The sequence below is a fragment of the Magallana gigas genome, chromosome 4, assembly GCF_963853765.1.
Source record: "Magallana gigas chromosome 4, xbMagGiga1.1, whole genome shotgun sequence".
In the NCBI taxonomy this organism is placed as follows: domain Eukaryota; kingdom Metazoa; phylum Mollusca; class Bivalvia; order Ostreida; family Ostreidae; genus Magallana; species Magallana gigas.
In genome coordinates this window covers 41,284,185-41,308,947 of record NC_088856.1, presented here as the reverse complement: position 1 = coordinate 41,308,947, position 24,763 = coordinate 41,284,185, and the positions used below count along the sequence as shown (strand labels likewise).

The window sequence follows — 24,763 nt, the reverse complement described above, 5'->3', positions numbered from 1 at the left end:
AAGCCCTTACTTTTTGTTGAAGACAAAAAAAAGTTCTAGTTTATTATTATTATTTTCTCGACAGTTTTTTGTCAACGATTTCTATAAAACTGGAAGGTATATAGATAAAATATGCAACGGTCTTACAGCAAATATATCAATCTATGAAAAGTAAGGTTTTGAACTTCCGGTTACGGTACTTCCGGTTTATATAAGGAAAATTGTAAAAATTGAACGAAACGCAATATTTTGTTTAGTTTTTGAATAAGAACGTTCAGCTTTTGGAATTAGATACATCTTGTCTTGTTGTACAAAATTGTAAGCGTAGACAACTTTCTATATCTTACGGTTTTTGAGATATTAAATCCTAAACTTTAGAAAAGGGGGGATGAAAAACAAAAAAATTCAAATGACCTTTAAAAATTTAAATTATACCTTACCATTGTTAATATATAAGTAATAAACGTACATTCGGAGTTTCATTAACATATATTGACTACTTCCGGTTTTATAGGTCGATGAAAATCACCTATGGGAGTTTCAATGTTAAACAAAATTCACGCGTCGTTCGTTTTCTCAAGAAGTTTTCAAGTTAGCATTACAATATTTCAAATTTATAATAGTACACACAATGCGCAGACTGGAAAAGTTTTTGGGTACACAATTTGAGAAAATTAGGGATCTGCAGGGGCCAACGTACAAAACAGCACTTTAGCTGTAACTTTTTTATTCCTCTTCCAATTTTAAAAATCTTTTCAGTTTATTGTTAGGAATAAAGAGTACAATCTTAAAATTATGGTCCGAGGGGCCACTTTTTGACTCCTTATAGGGGTTTGGAAGGCCCAAAGATCATCACTTGTTTAAATTTCAAAATGTTTTTAGTAAGAGTTATCTCGCTTTGCTATAAGAATGTAGAGCACAAATACTATAAGCATTCTAAGTTTTGTGTCCGAGGAAAGAATACTTACTTCAATATGATTTTTTGAAAATATTCCTCTGGAAATTAGAAGTGTAGCTACATGTAAAGTTCTGGAGTTATCTTTCTTTTCACATTGCACTAATCATAAGTTACTATCTAAGCAACTGATGATTCCAAGGCGTTAAGAACACTTGGAAATCAATCAGAGATTAATTTCTTTTTGAACATTTATTTAAAAAGGGGACACTGGGGCTGTCGAAAAGCCCTTACTTTTTGTTGAAGACAAAAAAAAGTTCTAGTTATTCTATATTCTCGACAGAATTTCCGTCAGCGATTTTTTGAAAACGGAAAGGAATATTTAAACAATAATTCAATAGTCTTATAGCAATTGTTGATGACACGCGTATGTAAGGTTTTAGACTTCCGGTTCTGACACTTCCGGTTTTGACAAGGAAAATACCAAGAATTCATTGAAACGTAATACCTTTATTATGTTTTAAGTTAGAGCATTCAAATTTAAGAATTAGATGCATCTTGTCCAGTTGTACAAAATCGTAAGCGTAGTCATTCCTCTATCTCTTACCATTTTTGAGATATTAAGGCTCAAACTTGAGAAAAGGGGGGTGGAAAAGAAAAAAAAAATTAAAAAACCATAGAAATTTTATAAGACGCCTAAACATTGTTCAAATAGCACTATTTAACATATATTCCAAGTTTGAATACAAAATATTGAGTACTTCCGGTTTTATGAGCCTATGAAAAAATGTCTATGGGAGTTTCAATGTTAAACTAAAATCACGCGTGATTCGTTTTCTCAAAAACTTTGTAAGTAAAAATTACAATATTTCTTTTGTGTAATGACACTACCAATGCGCAGACCGGAAAAGTTTTTGGGTAGAGAATCCGAAAAAATAAGGGATCTGCAGGGGCCAACGTGCAAAACAGCCCTTTAGCTGTAACTTTTTTACCTTTCATCTGATTTTAAAAATCTTTTCAGTTTATTGTTTAAAATAAAAAGTTCTATCTTAAAATTATGGTCCGAGGGGCCACTTTTTGACTCCTTATAGGGGTCTTAAGGGTCTGAAAATGATAACTTTATCACAATTCAATTTCAAGAGTTATCTCTCTTTGCTCAATAAATGATTAAGATAGATATTGTGTTAATAGACGTAATTAAGATATATTCCAAGTTTCGTTGAATAGTGTCGAGTACTTCCGGTTTTATGAGCCGATGAAAATTGTCTATGGGAGTTTCTATGTTAAATTGAATTCACGCATGTAACGTTTTCTCAAAGATTTTTTAAGCAAATATTTTTATATTTTGTACTTGTAATGAATGACTGAATGTGCAGACCTGAAAAGGTTTTAGGAAAAAAATTCCGAAAAATAAGGGACCTGAAGGGGTCAGTATTAAAAATAGCCCTTTAGCTATAACTTTTTTATTACTCATCCAATTTTCAAACTCTTTTCAGATATTAGTTTAGAATAAAGAGTACAATTTAAAAAAATGGTCCAAAGGGCCACTTTTTGACTCCTTATAGGGGTTTTAAGGGCCTGAAAATGAACTCTTTATCACATTTAAAAAAAATTAAAATTCAAGAGTTATCTCGCTTTGCTCAATGAATGATTAGCATTAGATCTTTTGGCATACCAAAACTCTTGAATCTTAAATGAGTACTTTCTTATATAAGAATTTTTAGAACGTTTATTTCAGGAAACAAACGATATAGTTGGATAAAAAAAATCTGAAGTTGTCTTTCTTTGGGCATTTAATTTCTTAAATGTTAACGTGTGGGTATATGCTCATGATATTTTCCTAATTTTGAATATACAGATTCTGAGAGAAAAGATGATAAATTTAAATAAGGGGTTTTAAGGGCTGTCGAAAAGCCCTTCCTTTTTGTTGGAGACAAAAATAGGTCTAGTTATTATTATTATTTTTCTCGACAGATTTCTGTCAGCGATTTTTTAAAAACTGGAAGATATATTAATACAGTTTTTGGACGGTCTTACAGCAAATCTATCAATCTATGGAATGTAAGGTTTTTAACTTCCGGTTCCGGTACTTCCGGTTTTTAAAAGGAAAAATGTAAAAATTGATTAAACCGCAATACTTTGTTTATTTTTTATATTAGAATGTTCAACTTTTAGAATTAGATGCATCTTGTCCTTCTGTACAAAATTGTCAGCGTAGACAACTTACTATATCTTACCGTTTTTGAGATATAAAGTCCTAAACTTTAGAAAAAGGGGGGATGAGAAAGCAAAAAAATTTTAATGAGCTTAAAAAAATTATTTAACCCCTAAATATTACTAACATAGATGTAATTAACATATATTCTAAGTTTCAATAAAATATATTTACTACTTCCGGTTTTATAGGTCAATGAAAATCGCCTACGGGAGTTTCAATGTTAAACAAAAATCACTCGTGGTTCGTTTTCTCAAAAGGTTTTCAAGTAATTGCTACAGTATTTCATTTTTATAATGACACACACAATCCGCAGACCTGAAAAAGTTTTGGGTAGACAACTCGAAAAAATTAGGGATCTGCAGGGACCAACGTGCAAAACAGCCTTTTAGCTGTAACTTTTTTACCTTTCATCCGATTATAAAAATCTTTTCAGTTTATTGTTTAGAATAAAGAGTACAATTTTAAAATTATGGTCCGAGGGGCCACTTTTTGAGTCCTTATAGGGGTTTGAAGGACCTAAAGATCAGAACTTGTTCAAATTTCAAATTATTTTTTAGAAAGAGTTGTCTCGCTTTGTTGTAAGAATAAGGAGCATTAATACTGTAGGCATACCAAATTTGGTGTCCGGGGAATGAATACTTACTTCATAATGATTTTTTGAAAATATTTTTCTGGAAATTAGAAATATAGCTACATGTAAAGTTCTGGAGTTATCTTTCTTTTCACATTGCACAACTCATAAGTTGCTATCTAAGCAACTTGAGATACCAAGGCGTTTAGAACACTTGGAAATAAACTAGAGAATATTTTTTTAAACATTTAATTAAAAGGGGATAATGGGGCTGTCGAAAAGCCCTTACTTTTTGTTGAAGACAAAAAAAAGTTCTAGTTAGGGCTTTTCGACTTTCGGTCGAAAAGACCTATTGTTTTTGTCTTTTTTTATTATTATTATTATTTTTCTCGACAGATTTTTGTCAGCGATTTTTTACAAACTGGAAGCAATATTGATACAATTTTGGAACGGTCTTACAGCAAATCTCTTATTCCATGGAATGTAAGGTTTTTGATTTCCGGTTACGGTACTTCCGGTTTTTACAAGGAAAAATGTAAAAATTGATTAAAACGCGATGCTTTGTTTAGTGTTTATATTGGAATGTTCAACTTTTAGAATTAGATGCATCTTGTCTTGCTGTACAAAATTGTAAGCGTACACAACTTTCTATATCTTACCGTTTTTGAGATATAGAGTCCTAAACTTTGAAAAAAGGGGGGATGAGAAAACAAAAAAATTCAAATGACCTCTAAAATATTATTTAACGCCTAAATATTACTAACATAGATGTAATAAACATATATTCTAAGTTTCATTAAAATATTATGACTACTTCCGGTTTTATAGGTCAATGAAATCGCCTATGGGAGTTGCAATGTTAAACAAAAATCACGCGTGGTTCGTTTTCTCAAAAGGTTTTCAAGTAATTGCTACAATATTTCATCTGTATAATGACACACACAATCCGCAGACCTGAAAAAGTTTTGGGTAGACAACTCAAAAAAATAAGGAATCTGCAGGGGCCAACGTGCAAAACAGCCTTTTAGCTGTAACTTTTTTACCTTTCATCCGATTTTAAATTTTTTTTCAGTTTATTGTTTAGAATAAAGAGTACAATTTAAAAATTATGGTCCGAGGGGCCACTTTTTGAGTCCTTATAGGGGTTTGAAGGATCTAAATATTAGAACTTGTTGAAATTTCAAATTTTTTTTTAGAAAGAGTTGTCTCGCTTTGTTGTAAGAATAAGGAGCATGAATACTGTAGGCACACCAAATTTGGTGTCCGGGGAATGAATACTTACTTTAATATGATTTTTTGAATATAATTTTCTGGAAATTAGAAATATAGCTACCTGTAAAGTTCTGGAGTTATCTTTCTTTTCACATTGCACTACTCATAAGTTGCTATCTAAGCAACTTGGGATACCAAGGCGTTTAGAACACTTGAAAATAAACGAGAGAATATTTTTTTAAAACATTTTATTAAAAGGGGATAATGGGGCTGTCGAAAAGCCCTTACTTTTTGTTGAAGACAAAAAAAGTTCTAGTTATTATTTTTACTTATTCTCGACAAACTTTCGTCAGCGATTTTTTAAAAACAGAAAGGAATATTGAAACAATTATGAAATGGACTAATAGCGTTTCTAAATGGCACGCGTATGTCCCTTTTTGGACTTCCGGTTCCGGTACTTCCGGTTTACACAAGCAAAATACGAGAAATAAAAAGAATCAATATATTGTTTTTATTTCTTGAGGAATTTCGTTGTAATTTTAGAGTTAGATTAACCTTGTTGAGTTGTTTAAAAAGTTTTGTGTAGGCGAGTTTCTATCTCTTATCAGTTTTGAGATTTTAGGCCTCTAACTTGAGAAAAGGGGGGATGACAATACAAAAAAATCAGAAAAAGCTTAGGAATGCTATAAAACGGATATATATTGTTTAAATAGAAGTAATTAAGGTATATTCCAAGTTTCATTGAATAGTATTGAGTACCTCCGGTTTTATGAGCCGATGAAAATTGTCTATGGGAGTTTCTATGTTTAATTGAATTCACGCGTGTAACGTTTTCTCAAACAGTTATCAAGCAAATATTTTTGTATTTAATATTTGCAGTAAGGGACCAAATGCGCAGACCGGAAAAGGTCCTGGAAAAGAACTTTTGAAAAATAAGGGATCTGTAGGGATCAGTTTTAAAAACAGCTCTTTAGCTGTATCTTTTTTATTATTCATCCAATTTTCAAAATCTGTTCGGTTAATAGTTCAGAATAAAGAGTACAATTTAAAAAGTATGGTCCGAGGGGCCACTTTTTGATTCCCTATAGGGAGTTGAAGGGCCTAAAGATCACAACTTTTTTAAATTTCAAAATTATTTTTTGGAAGAGTTATCTCGCTTTATTTTAAGAATATAGAGCACAAATACTCTTAGAATACCAAGTTTTGCGTCCAAGGACTGAATAATTACTTTGAAATGATTTTTTTGAAAATATTCTTCTGGAAATTTGATGTGTAGCTACTTGTTAAGTTCTGGAGTTATCTTTCTTTTCACACTGCACTACCCATGAATTCCTATCTAAGCAACTGGTTATACCAAGGCGTTCAGAAAATATGGAAATAGATCAGACAAATTTTTTTAAACATTTAAAAAAAAAGGAAACTAGGGCTGTCGAAAAGCCCTTACTTTTTGTTGAAGACAAAAAAAGTTCTAGTTAGGGCTTTTCGACTTTCGGTCGAAAAGACCTATTGTTTTTGTCTTTTTTTATTATTATTATTATTATTATTATTTTTCTCGACAGATTTCTGTCAGCGATTTTTTGAAAACTGGAAGATATATTGATACAGTTTTGGGACGGTCTTACAGCAAATCTATCAATCTATGGAATGTAAGGTTTTTAACTTCCGGTTCTGGTACTTCCGGTATATACAAGGAAAAATGTAAACAATTATTAAAACGCAATACTTTGTTTAGTCTTTATATTGGAATGTTCAAATTTTAGAATTAGATGCATCTTGTCTTTCTGTTCAAAATTGTCAGCGTGGACTTCTTTCTATATCTTACCGTTTTTGAGATATAGAGTCCTAAACTTTAGAAAAGGGGGGATGAGAAAGCAAAAAAATTTAAGTGACCTTTAAAAAATTATTTAATGCCAATATATTACTAACATAGATGTGATTAACATATATTCTAAGTTTCATTAAAATATTATGACTACTTCCGGCTTTATAGGTCAATGAAAATCGCCTATGGGAGTTTCAATGTTAAACAAAAATCACGCGTGGTTCGTTTTCTCAAAAGGTTTTCAAGTAATTGCTTCAATATTTCATCTGTATAATGACACACACAATCCGCAGACCTGAAAAAGTTTTGGGTAGACAACTCGAAAAAATTAGGGATCTGCAGGGGCCAACGTGCAAAACAGCCTTTTAGCTGTAACTTTTTTACCTTTCATCCGATTATAAAAATCTTTTCAGTTTATTGTTTAGAATAAAGAGTACAATTTAAAAATTATGGTCCGAGGGGCCACTTTTTGAGTCCTTATAGGGGTTTGAAGGACCTAAAGATTAGAACTTGTTCAAATTTCAATTTTTTTTTTAGAAAGAGTTGTCTCGCTTTGTTGTAAGAATAAGGGGCATTAATACTGTAGGCATACCAAATTTGGTGTCCGAGGAATGAATACTTACTTCAATATGATTTTTTGAAAATATTTTTCTGGAAATTTAAAGTGTAGCTACCTGTAAAGTTCTGGAGTTATCTTTCTTTTCACATTGCACTACTCATAAGTTGCTATCTAAGCAACTGGGGATACCAAGGCGTTTAGAACACTTGGAAATAAACTAGAGAATATTTTTTAAACATTTAATTAAAAGGGGATAATGGGGCTGTCGAAAAGCCCTTACTTTTTGTTGAAGACAAAAAAAAGTTCTAGTTTATTATTATTATTATACTCGACAGTTTTTTGTCAGCGATTTTATGAAAACTAGAAGACACGACGATACAATTATGAATGGATCTTATAGCAAATCTATCAATCTATGGAATGTAAGGTTTTGGATTTCCGGTTTCGGTACTTCCGGTTTTTACGAGGAAAATTGTAAAAAATATATTAAACATAATATTTTGTTTTTTTTTTGAGTTAGAGCAATCAAATTTTAGAATTAAATGCATCATGGCTAGATGTACAAATTTGTAAGCGTAGACATTTTTCTATATCTTACCGTTTTTGAGATATAAGGCTTCAAACTTTAGAAAAGGGGGGTGAACAAAATAAAAAAATTCAAATGAAATTGAAAATTATATTTGACGCCATGACATTATTAGGATTAAAGTAATTAAGATATATTTTAAGTTCCAGTAAAAAATATTGACTACTTCCGGTTTTATAAGTCGATGAAAATCGTCTATGGGAATTTCAGTGTTAAACTAAAATCACGCGTCATTCGTTTTCTCAAAAAGTGTGTAAGTAAAAATTACAATATTTCTTTTGTGTAATGACACTACCAATGCGCAGACCGGAAAAGTTTTTGGGTAGACAATTCGAAAAAATAAGGGATCTGCAGGGGCAAACGTACAAAACAGCCCTTTAGTTGTAACTTTTTTACCTTTCATCCGATATTAAAAATCTTTTCAGTTTATTGTTTAGAATAAAGAGTTCTATCTTAAAATTATGGTCCGAGGGGCCACTTTTTGACTTCTTATAGGGGTTTGGAGGGCCCAAAGACCATCACTGGTTGAAATTTCAAAATGTTTTTTAGTAAGAGTTATCTCGCTTTGATGAAAGAATGTAGAGCATAAGTACTATAGGCATACCAAGTTTTGTGTCCCAGGAATGAATACTTTCTTCAAAATGATTTTTTAAAAATATTCCTCTGGAAATTAGAAGTGTAGCTACCTGTAAAGTTCTGGAGTTATCTTTCTTTTCACATTGCACTACTCATAAGTTCCTATCTTAGCAACTGGAGATACCAAGGCGTTTAGAACACTTGGAAATAAATTAGAGAATAATTTTTTTTTGAACATTTAATTAAAAAGGGATAACGGGGCTGTCGAAAAGCCCTTACTTTTTGTTGAAGACAAAAAAAGTTCTAGTATTATTTTTTATTATTCTCGACAAAGTTTCGTCAGCGATTTTTTGAAAACAGAAAGACATATTAAAACAACAATGCAATACTCTTTTCGCAATTTTAAATGGCACGCGTATGTAAGGTTTTGGACTTCTGCTTTTGTCACTTCCGGTTTTGACAAGGAAAATACTAAAATGTCATTGAAGCACAATATCTTTATTGTTTTTATAGTTAGAGCATTCAAATTTAAGAATTAGATGCATCTTGTCTTGATGTACAAAATCATAAGCGTAGCCATTTCTCTATCTCTTACCGTTTTTGAGATATTAGGGCTCAAACTTGAGATAAGGGGGGATGAAAAAGAAAAAAAATTCAAAAAACCTTAGAAATTTTATAAGACGCCTAGACATTGTTTAGACAGAAGTATTCAAGATATATTCCAGGTTTCAATAAAATATATTGAGTGCTTCCGGTTTTATGAGCCTATGAAAAATTGTCTATGGGAGTTTCAATGTTAAACTAAAATCACGCGTCGTTCGTTTTCTCAAACAGTTTACAAGTTAACATTACAATATTTCAGATGTAAAATAATACATAAAATGCGCAGACTGGAAAAGTTTTTGGGTAGACAATTCGAGAAAATTAGGGATCTGCAGGGGCCAACGTACAAAACAGCCTTTTAGCTGTAACTTTTTTATTTCTCTTTTGATTTTAAAAATCTTTTCAGTTTATTGTTTAAAATAAAGAGTTATATCTTAAAATTATGGTCCGAGGGGCCACTTTTTGACTCCTTATAGGGGTTTGGAAGGCCCAAAGATCATTACTTGTTTAGATTTCAATTTTTTTTAAAAAGAGTTATCTCGCTTTGCTGTAAGAATGCAGAGCATAAATACTATAGGCATACCAAGTTTTGTGTCCGAGGAATAAATACTTACTTCAGTATGATTTTTTGAAAATATTCCTCTGGAAATTAGAAGTGTAGCTACCTGTAAAGTTCTGGAGTTATCTTTCTTTTCACATTGGACTACTCGTAAGTTCCTATCTAAGCAACTGGGGATACCAAGGCGTTTAGAACACTTGGAAATAAATTAGAGAATATTGGGTTTTTTTTTAACATTTAATTAAAAAGGGATAATGGGGCTGTCGAAAAGCCCTTACTTTTTGTTGAAGACAAAAAAAGTTCTAGTTTCGATTGTTATATTGTTTTTGTGTGATTCATATTAGATTTATAATCTAATATATTTGCAAATCTTTGTTTTCGAAATTTAGCTTTTGGCATATTGCAAATAATTATAAAATTCAATGTATGTAGAGAGTTTAAGATTCATCTGATTGAACTGTCAAATAAAAGAATAAAATGTTTTATAAGATAATAAACCAAAAAGTTCTCAATTACACGTAGCTCGTATAAAATGCACCAACATTGAATGAAATAATTATAAGGTACATGTATCAACGGTATGTGATTTTTTAAAAAGTTCAAAATATCTTAACATTCTGTTGATAGTTTTTTTTTTGAAATACACATTGTAAACAAGAACTTTTCTGAATTCAATAATACAACTGCGATGTCACATCGATGAGATATTTCATAAAAGTGATTATAATACTAGAGCCGAGATCGTTGCAAGCAACGATGAGGTCTTCCGTTACAGCTTCAAGTCAAGAAAGGATTGTAAATCAGTATTCATAAAACCCTCCCCTTTCTCCTTACACTTGTAAGGGTCTGACATATATTGATAGGATGTCATTTTCACACTACCTTAACTTCTGACCAATCAGAGCTTTAGATAATCAATTCGAACTCTTGAAAATTAGTGCATGCCTATTTCATTTGTATTAATGCGGAGTATTGAAGAGTTAGACCTCTCGTAAAACAGATAAAGACATGTCTGTGATAATTTGGAGATATATTTAGACAAGAAAAGTATTGGCTGCGACTATAAAACACTATTACGCACAGGGAGCTATTCCCCATAAGCAAAATGAAAGCGGGTATGAATGTCTTCATGTGAAGATTTTAATTCTCATATAACGCAATGTCCAAACAATACTTTATTACAATTAGAGTGATAAAATAATGAAGAACAATTCTTCCAGCGACAATATTATCGTAGCATGTATCTTTTTTTTTTTTAGTTTTACAGCAAAGACATATTAGCAATTTTAAAACATAGATTTCGATTATATAATTCAAGTGGTACAATTGGGAAAAAAATCAAAAACAAAAATCAGAGGACAACATTCAAAGTGTCAATTTTAAAGATTTCAAATAAAATGCATGAAATGATCAATATAAGCTAATACTCACAATCAACACTGACGTTTCATCCTTTCAAAAAAAAAAGAAAAATGATTTACTAAACAATAGATCAAAAATGCTTCAGGAATAGTTACAGAGATATAAAACTAAGCACAAACATTCAATGAAACAAAACCAAGTTTAATGATGTTTATATTAATCAAAGTACCATCTTCAGATTCAGAACATATGTTGTGCTCATAATTCATTCACAATATACAGTTTAATCAAGTTGAACCCAAAACCAAAATGATTCGAATTTGTTGTGCATTAAAACACCTTGCAAAGTAAAATAATAAAAAACAAGATAAATGTAAAATAGAGTACATGTATTAATGAACAGTCCAAAACTTTAAAAAAAATTGTTCGTGTTTGAGCAAATTGCAATCAAAATGATTAATCAATGATTATGATTTATTACTCACCTCCATGAACTGTCAAAGGAAGAGTAAAATACTTTAAAAGAAAATAAACCAAAAAGATTCAAGCCTATGTAGTTCGTACATAAACCAAAAAGATTCAAGCCTATGTAGTTCGTACAAATGCACTGACATTGATTAAAATAACAATTGTATTAGATGGTATGTTTTTGTATTGAATTAACGTAACAAAGGAAGTTAGTGTAATGAAAGTTCTGACAGAATTTAAATGGTAAATGATAATTATACATATGCAATGAAAATGGAGATATGGATTTTTATCAATTCATCAAATGTTTGTTTCGGATATTTATTTTTATCATATTGCAAATAATCATAAAATGATACAATCTAATTAATCAAATATTTAATGACTCACTTCACTGGGCTGTCAAAAAAAAGAGAACAAAATGTTTATAAAATATTAATCCAAAAAGTTCTCAAGTGCATGTACATGTTGTTCGTATAAATTGAACAAACAACGTTGATTGAAATAACTGCGATATTAGTTATGATTTTTGAATTGAATCATCCTAACAAACTAACTTGTATCAACAATATGTGATTCTCAAACCATTAGAAATATCTGAATATTATGTTTATAGGTTTGTTTGTTCAAATAGACACTGTAAATAATATTTATAGAAGTCTGGATTCAATTATCATAACTGTGATGTCATATCGATAATATAATTCGAGAAAGTGAGTGATACTGATTTTTCATATTGCAAATAATCATAAAATGATACAATGTAATTAATCAAATATTTTATGACTCACCTCACTGGGCTGTCAAAAAAAGAGAAGAAAATGTTTTATAAAATAATAATCCAAAAAGTTCTCAAATGCATGTAGTTCGTATAATTTGAACTAACGCTGAATGAAATTACTGCGAAATTATGTGTAATGATTTTTTAATTGAATCATCATAACAAAGGAACTTGTATCAACGATTTGTGATTCTCAGACCATTAGAAATATCTTAATATTCTGTTATAGGTTTTTTGTTCAAATAGACACTGTAAACAATATTTATAGTAGTCTGGATTCAATTATCAAGACTGTGATGTCACATCGATAAGATAATTCGTAAAAGTGAGTAATAATCATTGTATCTTGAAGAATTATATTGTCATGTATTTAAAAAAGAAATATCAATTTCATCTGCATTTGTTATCAAAATTAACGATCCTCTCGCGATCTTAATATATCATTTTTGAATTGTTGACAGTGTTGTTATTATATAAAATATATAGCTGTATGTATGATCTCTTTTAAAAAAACCCATCAAGTTGTACAGATTTTTTAAGAGAATTAAATTACAGTGAACTATAAGGTATTCGACCTATGTTAGGACCTAATTTTCTAGACTTAAATATCTATTATGTATAAAACACTCTGATATTCAAAGCTTTTAAAAGTAGAAAAAAGATTAACAGAGAGGAATTTTTAAAAATGGTATTAACTTAGCAGTGGTTAATTTTTGAAGATTGCATGAAGGTCGATGGGGGCAAGGGCATTTGTCACTAAATGTCAATTGATGACGTGGTGAAATAATGAATTTAATCCATAGGAATACAGAAAATATGATTAAAATCAAAGGGGATGGGAGGGACTCTTCAGGAACAGGAAAAGGTCATTTATTATTGCACATCCCAATCCTACATACTAATACAGAGGGTTCCACTTAATCTGATCGCGGTTAATGTGATAATTCGGTTAATCTGATATAAAATGAAAACACCGATCCTTTTGCTACATGTATATAAGCCATTGGAATGTCCACACCTCGTGTATAACCTCTCACTGTGTAAACAGCTTGGCACGTGCCTAAAAATAACGGTGCTTCAGGGGATTAGTCACAGCTCAACGCACACAGATGGTCAGCTGGTCGATAGATGAAAGATACCGACATCGATAGTTCAGCCCACCCTCTAACACCTCTATATTCCTTTGTTTAATTAGTTGACACCCCTTTTGTGTACACAGTAACTCTTTACAGGGCATTAGTTTCACTTCAACACACACGGGTGGCTCACTTCTTCGTAAGATGAAAGCTACCGACATCGATAGTTGTTCCGGATGACCGCACACAGGACTGACCTTACCTGTGAACCAATTGCCTGTGTTAATTTCATGCTAGGCTTTCACCTTGAAGAATTATTTAAACATGTAATTTCTGAATCAAAAGTGCTTGGGAACATGTGACATCGAGGAAATTCTGATTACTCTCAATATTTTACATCGGGGTAGAAAACTTAATGAATAAAAAGTGCTTGGGAACATGTGACATCGAGGAAATTCTGATTACTCTCAATATTTTACATCGGGGTAGAAAACTTAATGAATAAAATTCAAATTATTTGTTATCATGCATAATTAATTATTCAAGAGCATTCTACTATACCAGAAAAAGAATTAAAATAAATTGTCCAGGTGAAAAGAGGGAATGTTCAGACAATATGCCCTTATCACTTCCTGTTAAAATGGCCGCCGCTCTGAAACCACCGTAATGAACAGTGAAGAAGGGAAACATTTTCTTTTGAGCATTTACAAACAAAACAACGACTAAAATGCTATTTCATTGCTAATGCAAGGTAAATTATTACATTATAAACTATTGAGAAACAGATTATATCTTTTTGTTGATAAATCATGTATTGAAACAAGTTGTATTTTATTCTATACCAAAAATTAAATAACACAAAAACGCTAAATTGGTTAATGTGATCATCGGTTAATCTGATAAATTTTCTCTGACAAATTGACTATCAGCTTAAGCGGAACCCTCTGTACCTAAATATGAAAATTATGTTCAAGAACTGTGGTTTCATCAATATTCGTTGAATACTAATTTTCGTGGATTTCGTTTTTAAGTTGATCCATGAAATTTAATGTTCATTGAAATGCAATTTCTATTAACATTTTGTATTGATGGGGTCATTGGCCACGAAATTACATATTCTTGAAACAGTGATTTTCCCTTTATCCACGAAAATTGATACCCTTGAATATCAATAAAACCACAGTATACTGAATATTAAGACCATACATGTATGTTATGCATCCAGATTATTTGAATCTGGGGCTACTCTGCGTCGGGTGTGTGTATTGTCAGATAGTGTAAAAATGTGTTTTATTACACAATAAATCAAAGTAATTTTAAAGAATTTGTTATAATATATCTTTTTTCACAGATGTTAATTGGATCAAAACATATTAACTGTATCCAGGTAAAAATATCATGCAGACAATTATACATGTATGTTGCCCTCAGAATAAGTAAATAACATTATTCAGTTTGAGCAAATGAAAAATAAACCAACTGATTTGAATTTTGACTTTGTAATTTAATTTAATTTAGAGTGTATCAGTCGAAATGATAGAATACTGAGTTTTTAAAATTTTTTAAAAGAATCATTAATCAGTAAAAACTTAAAAAGCTATTTCGTGTTGTGAGACCATTACTTTTATATAACCGTTGGATAAGCAATGCCATTGATTAATCTATGTAAATATTTTATAACTCATCTTACTGGACTGTCAAAAAAGAAAAAGAATGAAATATTCTGTAAGAAAAAGGCCTAAAGTACATGTAGTTCGTTTGAAATGCACCGACATTGAATAACAACGGAATTAGTAGTTTTAAAGCTTCTTGTATTAAAATACGCAATTATAGTCATAAAATGACGAATGATACATTATACATATGATCTTGATTGTTTTCCATTCATCAAATTTTAATGACGTATGCATTTATCAAATAATAGATGTCATCTTAGGTTATTCAAAATTCCGGTTGTAACACACACACACACACACACACACACACACACACACACACACACACACACACACACACACACACACACACACACACACACACACACACACACACACACACACACACACACACACACACACACACACACACACACACACACACACACACACACACACACACACACACACACACACACACACACACACACACACACACACACACACACACACACACACACACACACACACACACACACACACACACACACACACACACACACACACACACACACACACACACACACACACACACACACACACACACACACACACACACACACACACACACACACACACACACACACACACACACACACACACACACACACACACACACACACACACACACACACACACACACACACACACACACACACACACACACACACACACACACACACACACACACACACACACACACACACACACACACACACACACACACACACACACACACACACACACACACACACACACACACACACACACACACACACACACACACACACACACACACACACACACACACACACACACACACACACACACACACACACACACACACACACACACACACACACACACACACACACACACACACACACACACACACACACACACACACACACACACACACACACACACACACACACACACACACACACACACACACACACACACACACACACACACACACACACACACACACACACACACACACACACACACACACACACACACACACACACACACACACACACACACACACACACACACACACACACACACACACACACACACACACACACACACACACACACACACACACACACACACACACACACACACACACACACACACACACACACACACACACACACACACACACACACACACACACACACACACACACACACACACACACACACACACACACACACACACACACACACACACACACACACACACACACACACACACACACACACACACACACACACACACACACACACACACACACACACACACACACACACACACACACACACACACACACACACACACACACACACACACACACACACACACACACACACACACACACACACACACACACACACACACACACACACACACACACATACGTGTATCAACCCTTTTTTGGGGACCTTGTCAAAATATCTGAAATTGGGGACCAAGAGATTTCACAGCATAGTTGACATTGTTCAACTCATTTTATTCTGTTTGTATCCTCATTTGAGTAGATAAAGTGAATCGTTGTGTTTAAACGAAATATCAATGGATTTTGAAAACGGGGACCCGGAAGTGCCAATCTGAGGACTTGAGTGTAAAGTATGGGGACCCTGCTCCTTATAATCAAACAAAACTGAGGACCTTATCTAGATTAGACTAAATTCTTAAAAAAAAATAATGGAAACGTTCATTGCAGAAAAAACTTACACTACCAACGTTAGCGCTTTGTGTATTTTTTCTGCAATGGCGCCATCTTAATATCCCACGTGGATCCCCATTTTCTGAGGATTCATACAATAATATATGATAAATTGATATTAAATGGCAGGTTACTATCATTTCAACATTCAACCAAATGAGATTTAAAACGTTTGAAAAATGTTATGTGATTAAAATCTTAAATCGCGAGGAATACTTGTACCGATAACATAAAAAACTGAAATCCTAATCCTCACATAACTACGTGTATAGTTTGGGAACTTAGGCATGATAAATTTTATTTATTTATTTTTTAAATATATTTAACTGAGGGCCAATAACACACACAGTACACCTTTTGATATTGACATATGAATCCAATTTAAATTAAACTGAGGACAAAACACACACGGTACAACTTTGGGGAATTACACATGAATAAAGTATACACTAAACTGAGGACCTAATACACACGGTACAACTTTGGGGAATTACACATGAATAAAGTATACACTAAACTGAGGACCTAATACACACGGTACAACTTTGGGGACTTACACATGAATAAAGTATACACTAAACTGAGGACCTAATACACACGGTACAACTCTGGGGACTTACACGTGAATAAAATATACACTAAACTGAGGACCTAATACACACGGTACAACTCTGGGGACTTACACATGAATAAAGTAAACACTAAACTGAGGACCTAATACACACGGTACAACTTTGGGGACTTACACATGAATAGAGTATACACTAAACTGAGGACCTAATACACACGGTACAACTCTGGGGACTTACGCATGAATATAGTATACACACTAAACTGAGGACCTAATACACACGGTACAACTTTGGGGACTTACACATGAATATAATATACACTAAACTGAGGACCTAATACACACGGTACAACTTTGGGGACTTGCACATGAATAGAGTAAACACTAAACTGAGGACCCAATACACACGGTACACGTTTGGGGACTTACACAGTCATGAATATAGAATACACAAAGTAAACATTGCAGACCTTAATAGATATTAAGCTTTATATTGAAATTATGAAATATAGACGATTAAAGTCACAATTTACTGAACTTTCAAACGTTTCCAGGGCAATTTTGCATTTTTTTTTCGCCGATACTACATTCACCACTAGAAGCAGTGTGCATTTAGAGAACATTAACATGGCAAATTATGCTGTAAAACCTTCCGAGATATCTAATTCTGGTCCTAATACTGAATTTAAAAAAATCATACATGTACAATTGTAATTTCTTTTCCACTTGGATCCACGGATTGTCAACATCCCCACTTATTCATTATGCTTACAAATCTGCCTGATAAGAAACTACAGTATTGCGCGAAACTTAAATGGCAATAAAATTATAATTTATAAACTTTTGTTCAGAGTATGTGCTAAAGGCTATTCATGGTATTAGCTGAAAGTTGGATTATTCTTCTTCCGTAGTTATTATAACAAAAATAAGTATTTTAATGTCATTCAAATCAAAATTTGAATTGTACGCAGAATGATCACAATGCCACGTTTTTGCAGCACAATAAATTTCTGAACATTACAGCTCATGTGAGCCTCGTATTAACATATTTATATTTTGATGTAATGAATAAATTTCTTACTGCTCTACAACAAATTAACACTAATATAAGTAATCAAAATTTATTGGCAAATATTTTCATACAATTGATAAAATTGCAATTAAAGTTGCAATTATAGTTATCATTTATCATACACTTTCAATCCATTCATGTCAGTTTAAAACTCCACTTAAACATAGCATTTAAAAGAAGTTAAAATTTTGAAAAAACATCTCCATCCAAATTAATTAACAAATTCTATGTAAAACAATATACTATTTGATCATACACAAATCATTGATAAAATTGTAGAACTTAACAGTAAAATAACATTCTCTATTGATTACAATACTCAAAATCAGCCAATTTTTTATTTCCAAATCTCCAAATCATCCCAAACAATCAAATACCTCGTATGTATAGTGCATGTGCATACTAGCTGTAAACGATGCATCATTCATATCAATGTCAACTCTCAACATCCACAATGAAGTAATTCATTTCAACAGTATGAAATATGTCAATACATGTATCTACTTCTCCAACATTTCATCAGTGCAATTTGTGAATTTACAAATTCAAATTATTCAGAGTTTACTAATGCTGTCAGTTCACTCCAAAACCGAAATTGTAAAACACTATATATACATGTACATACAACAAATTCTCTACATTTTGATTAAAATAACCAATTCTTATATCTATCTTTAAAACATTCAACAAATCTACAATTCTTGTGAATACAGTACACATTCTGTTGTTCATACAACTATCATCAATGCACATCAACAGTACAATTAATTTTTATATAGCAAATCTAGCTCATTAATATAATTTGCAGCATGCAAAGTTACTAAATATTTTCTTAATTTCTAGTACATTATATATTTGTCAAAATCTATTTCCAAACATCAAATCAAATCAATTACCAGTTATGTATAATTCATACAAATACTAACTGTAACCATAGTCATTCATACAACCAACAATGAAGGTAGATATACCGGTACACAATTTGCTCATTAATACTTCATGTCCAGTCACTGTAATATTTATTTCAATCCCTCTGTATTTCAATGACAATGCTAAAATTAATCAAGGTCTATACCCAAAATATCTGAAAAAAAAATAATTTTGTCATTTCAAGTTAATGTCAACTAAAAACACAAAACCATATTAGTTTTACAGTTGTATTAATCAATTCCAGCTAAAGTTATCATGGCCCTTATTCCTTAGTTATTTTACAAAGGTGAATGCTCATCACAGCAACAAACATGACAACAGTATGTATTGGTAAAGCTATACATGGAGTATTTTCTACAAATTTGCTAATTCTCACACTTCTGTGCTTTATGAAATATATGAAAATTGATGTCCACAAGCTATAATGAACTTGTAATTACTTCATTATCAAAGTAAATAAAGACAAAATATCAGCATTTTCTTTGTTTTTTTATAAGGTTGTACACTTGATCTTTCACATTTCTCCAAGTTCTTTTGGAAAGGACTTTATCCTTTTTTAAAACATTCTCGATATCGTTCTTGCCAGGAACTTTGGACATTGCAATAAAATGGGAAAAATGCTTGTTGACTGAATTCATTTCAGATGGATTCCATGGTTTTTTCTGTGTTTTGTGACGTTTGCCTGCAGAATTTTCATCGGTAGATCTGCCATCAGAGGGTGCTTTCCTTTTCTCTGAAATTACGAGTTTTAGAATATAAATTGGTTGATAATATGGTTGGAATGTGAAAAATGCAAATAACTAAGAAGTAGTACAGTACCGCAACATTTTTTTTCACAAGATAAATAATAGAATTTACGCATTATAGGACAGGCTTTATGCATGATAGAACAGGATACATGCATGATACAATAGGATTTATACACCATAGGAAAGAATATTGTTAATTTGATGGAATGTTTGATAAAGATTTGCATTATTTGTTCGAATATTATTGTTAACTGAGCGATGAACGATTTATAACTTTAAAATAAAATAGCTTGCTTACGAAAAGGCAGGGTACAGCTTACACGATAGGATAAATGGAGAAACTGATAAAATTTAACGATAAACCTGATAGGATTACTGTACGTTAGGATAAGACTAATGCAAGATAGAACAGTTTACATGCGCGATACAATAGTATTCATACATTAATAAAGGATTGTAAAAAAAAAAATAACTTTGCAGGTACCATATTCTCATATCTCATTCTGGCTAAATCATTTTGAGAGAAGTAAAAAGGAATTTGTCATCTGCATCTATCATACATGTATATGTAATATGAAAGATACTAAGTATATTAAAAACTTTATATATAAACTACATGGTCTTGACATGTACTTGATTTTTTACTGAAAATTCTTCACATTATGAGCAAACAGAAAATATGGTAATGCCTGTGATGAAGTTTATCAACTATATTCATGAGTCGTATTTAAGCTTTGTTTTTGTCTTGTTTTAAGAAAACAAATTAACTAAAAAAATTGTTTGTTGTTTGTAAATCAGAATTTGAAATCTTTCCACTCAATTAGAAACATATTTTCTAACAACTATATTCTTGGGAAAAATGTCAGTATGATAATTAAAATACATCTGATGGGAACTGTTTTGTTAGGGATGGGGGAGATGTAAGAAGTTTTAAGAAGTTAAAACTATGACCCTATGTGGACTGAAGCTTGACTGTTATGTACCCAACATCAAATCTTGAGAACTGCTTTTTTTTCATGCATCTAGTTTAAAGTAGAATTACAATATACCAGAAAAGGAGAATATACTAAAAATAAATGTGTACTGAAATAAGGGTACAGACCTTGAGCGCTTTTATTATGAAGACTGTCTTTATCAGTCTGGTAATCCATTTCTCCATCACTCTCATCAGCACAGGACCCGTCAATTTCCTTTACCTCTTCTGGAAAAAAAAAAATCCAAAAACGATAAGAGAAAGTTATGAACATTAATTCTTAATCATATGTACAAGAAATTAGAATTCTTACCTTCATTAACTAATAAGAGGCCTACAGGCCTTGACAGTCACCTGAGTACCATAGCATTTAGATTAACCTGGCTGAGGGTCTCATTTTTGCATTTTAAGCTTCATTTTGGAGTCTAAACCCTAATCCAAATTTTAATTTTGGTTAAAAGAAACTTGCAGACTTTAACGGTAAACTTTTATAACATTCAGTTTTGTTGATAATGCACACGTGCAGTTATTTCCTAAATTATGGCAGCAATATGTTACATGTACCCATGTGAATTAATTGACCTAAAAAAAAGTCATTCACTATACGGCCAAATTTACCCCCTCCCCCCCCCCCAAAAAAAGCCCCAACCCCTGCCCCACTGGCAAAGAATTTCACAATTTTACAGTACAACAGTCCACAATAAACATACTATACTTAACCACATCTAAATTCAAAAGTTATCAAAAGTCTATAGATCAAACTTGCACAGGAGGAATAAATAATCACCATTGAAATATAACAAATGAGTTCATTTTAATAATCTATTCACAACACTGAATCCTTGTTTAAAGAAAACAACTCACCCTGATTATTAAATGGCATCTCCGTGACATTTTTCCCCTCGTTAATTAGCATTAACATCTTGGAAATCTTTGTTTTTTGAATGATATCCAATGGTTGCCGATAAATTTCTCTGTGGATTCTTATGTCATGGCCAAGGAATTTGGCTAATTGGTCCTGACCGTTTTCACTAAGCTCATGGATTTGTGCCATTGTGGCAATGTGTTTTCTGAGGTTTGTATAGGTTATAATGTTTCCATAGCGCAATTCTATTTTCCCACATATTTCATTCAATACGTCACTTGCCCTTAGTGTTCGTGTGGAGGGTGATGGTCTAGCAAATAAATATTTTCCACATACATTTGCATTACTTCTTTTCTGCATTAAGAGATCAATGCATTTAATCATCTCTGGAGTAAGTAATATTGCAACTTTTCTTTCCTGTTTGCCTTTGAGTTCAATTCGAGTCAAAGAACGACAAAGCTCAATTTCCACGTCTGACAAATTTGATTTAAGTTCGTCATCGTAGGGAACACTGTTTTGTGCTTCAATAGCTTGCTTGTAATTGTCTACAGTAATACGCTGCACATCGCCTCCACGCTTCCTGTTAAAAAGAGTTATGTGACATAGCGTCATCTTTGCCAGCTCAATGTAGAAAGCTGAATCATTCGACAATTTCATCAAAAGTTCTTTGATTTTTTCTTTTAGGTAGGAATTAAGCTTGTACACATCCTCGCTTAGAGGTAACATTTTTGGCGCATTATACTTTTTCTCACTCAAAGTTTGTCGTGCACGGGAAGAGATGAGATCGTTCCAATCAGACTCATACAGCTGAATGAAAGCTGAACCATTCTCTTGTTTTGTTATATCTGACTCAATAATTCCATCTGATCTATAAATCCTTGCACATCGTTGAAGACTATACCCTATTTTCAGTGCCAGTGAAGGAGTTGCATACATATGTGTATCTTCACTAAATCCTGCAAGGGACTTCACACACGACACAACATTGTTAAATTTCTCAGGACTAAAACAATCCTCAATCTTCTGGATACCCCATTCAGGTGTCTTTTTGGCTTCTCCAATTAGTCTGCCTAGTTCTCTCATTCTGCAGCTGATGTGGTTAGATGTATGTTCCTGGATGTCCTTATTTTCATACAGACGCTTCCCAAATTTCAGTATGAGTGGATCGCGATATATATACATATAAATGTCATCTTGAGACATGGATAATAAAACATCTTTGTAAAATCCTCCATTAATATGTTCTGGAATAGGTAGTAAAAAACGACCTTCTTTCACTCCTTGACTTTTTTTTTCAGTCTGCTTACTAACACATGTCTTAAAATGATCACTCAATGATGTTTTGGAGTACAAACCCTTGCATCCACTACATGGTATAAATTCACTATGTGCTCTTGTCTTCTGCTCTCTATACTTCGGTATTAATGTTCCAGTTCCATTTCTCAAAACGTTGAAGTTGTGATCCCAGTCTCCTTCATTTCTTATTGTTTTCCAAATTTCTTTTCTTTCAGCACTGTTTTTGGGTAAGGAAAGAGCCTTAGCTACCATAACTTCATTTTTGTGCATTGTTTCCAAGTGTCTAGCCAGTTTTGGGTACAATCTTCCACAAAATTTGCATGCATGTTTTTTGTCCCATTTCTGCTTTCCTTTCTCTGTGTTGGTTTTCTGTACAGTGATAGTTTCCAAAGGGATAGATATTGGCACAACAAAACTTTTCTCAGAATCATTACTGTCACTGACATAATCGGGAGGATTGGATGAATCTTTCAAATGTAGGAAGGAACGAACTGCATTGTCATCTGTATCACTAGAACCCCTATCAAAAGGAATTGTATTAATTCAATCTGACAAATAGCAAAACTCATGTTTCTATAAAGTTCACTACTGATGTACTTAAATTTAGCAAATTCATAAAAATATAAGAAATACTAGACATGATCTCATTGCGAGCAACAAATAGGTTTTCTGTTTGATTATGAATTAATGACAGGGTTCAACTAATATGTTGACATTATTTCATTTCTAAAATTTAATAAATCCACCTTAATTGGGCAAAATCATAACAAATACAATAATTTTACTAAAATCCAAAAATCTTAAAGAAGGGCTTAACTAAAAGCCCGAATGATTTTATGCATTACTTAACAAAAACTGGAAATTAAAAGGTTTAATATAAAACAAATCATTTTACTAGGTACAAATTAACAATTCTTCTGAATCAGATTTGGTACGAGTTACTATATTAATTTTCTCAGACTAATTTTTGGCCCAACACTGCAGAATTAAGATTTCCAAAAAAGGTCATTTTTAAGAGGCAATATCTCTGCAATGTGTTGGAATCACTTCCAGTGACATTCAGAAGTGACGGACAACCTGCCCATAATCAAATTTGGTAAGTTTAAAACATATTTTGATGAAGAAAAAAAATCCAAATTTTTAATTTGAAATTTTTTTAAAACAGTTTTCCAAAAATGCCATTTTAGCAGACCAGAAGTGACGGATGATCAGGGTATTAGCTGAAAATAAGGAATCTACAGCATATTCTTGTTTTTGTACATACCTAGTTTCAAAAGGGATAGATATTGGAACATCAATACTTTTCTCAGAATCATTACTGTCACTGACATAATCGGAGGGATTGGATGAATCTTTTAAATGTAGGAAGGAACAAACTGCATTGTCATCTGTATCACTAGAACCCCTATAAAAAGGAATTGCATTAATTCCATCTGACAAATAGCAAAACTCTGTTTCTAAAAAGTTAAGTACTGGTGTACTTTAACCAATAAATTTATAAATATAAATAATATTGAATTTGCTATAGCATGTATAGGTATGTTAATTTTTATAGTGATTACTAAACAACAAATTAAGACTGATGAACCC

The 24,763-nt window shown here is 32.2% G+C and overlaps 1 protein-coding gene across 1 annotated transcript in view; it reads right to left on the bottom strand.

Annotated features, from left to right (window-relative positions):
- Positions 1-24,763, bottom strand: part of LOC117681563 (uncharacterized) — a 100,977-nt gene that overhangs the window by 72,624 nt on the left and 3,590 nt on the right. The window contains exons 4-9 of the mRNA XM_066083364.1: positions 24,438-24,578; positions 21,877-23,693; positions 21,107-21,240; positions 12,202-12,210; positions 11,801-11,809; positions 11,428-11,436 (exon numbers count right to left, since the gene is read on the bottom strand). Coding sequence (XP_065939436.1) covers positions 11,428-11,436; positions 11,801-11,809; positions 12,202-12,210; positions 21,107-21,240; positions 21,877-23,693; positions 24,438-24,578 — 2,119 coding nt within the window. The remainder of the gene's footprint in view (positions 1-11,427; positions 11,437-11,800; positions 11,810-12,201; positions 12,211-21,106; positions 21,241-21,876; positions 23,694-24,437; positions 24,579-24,763) is intronic.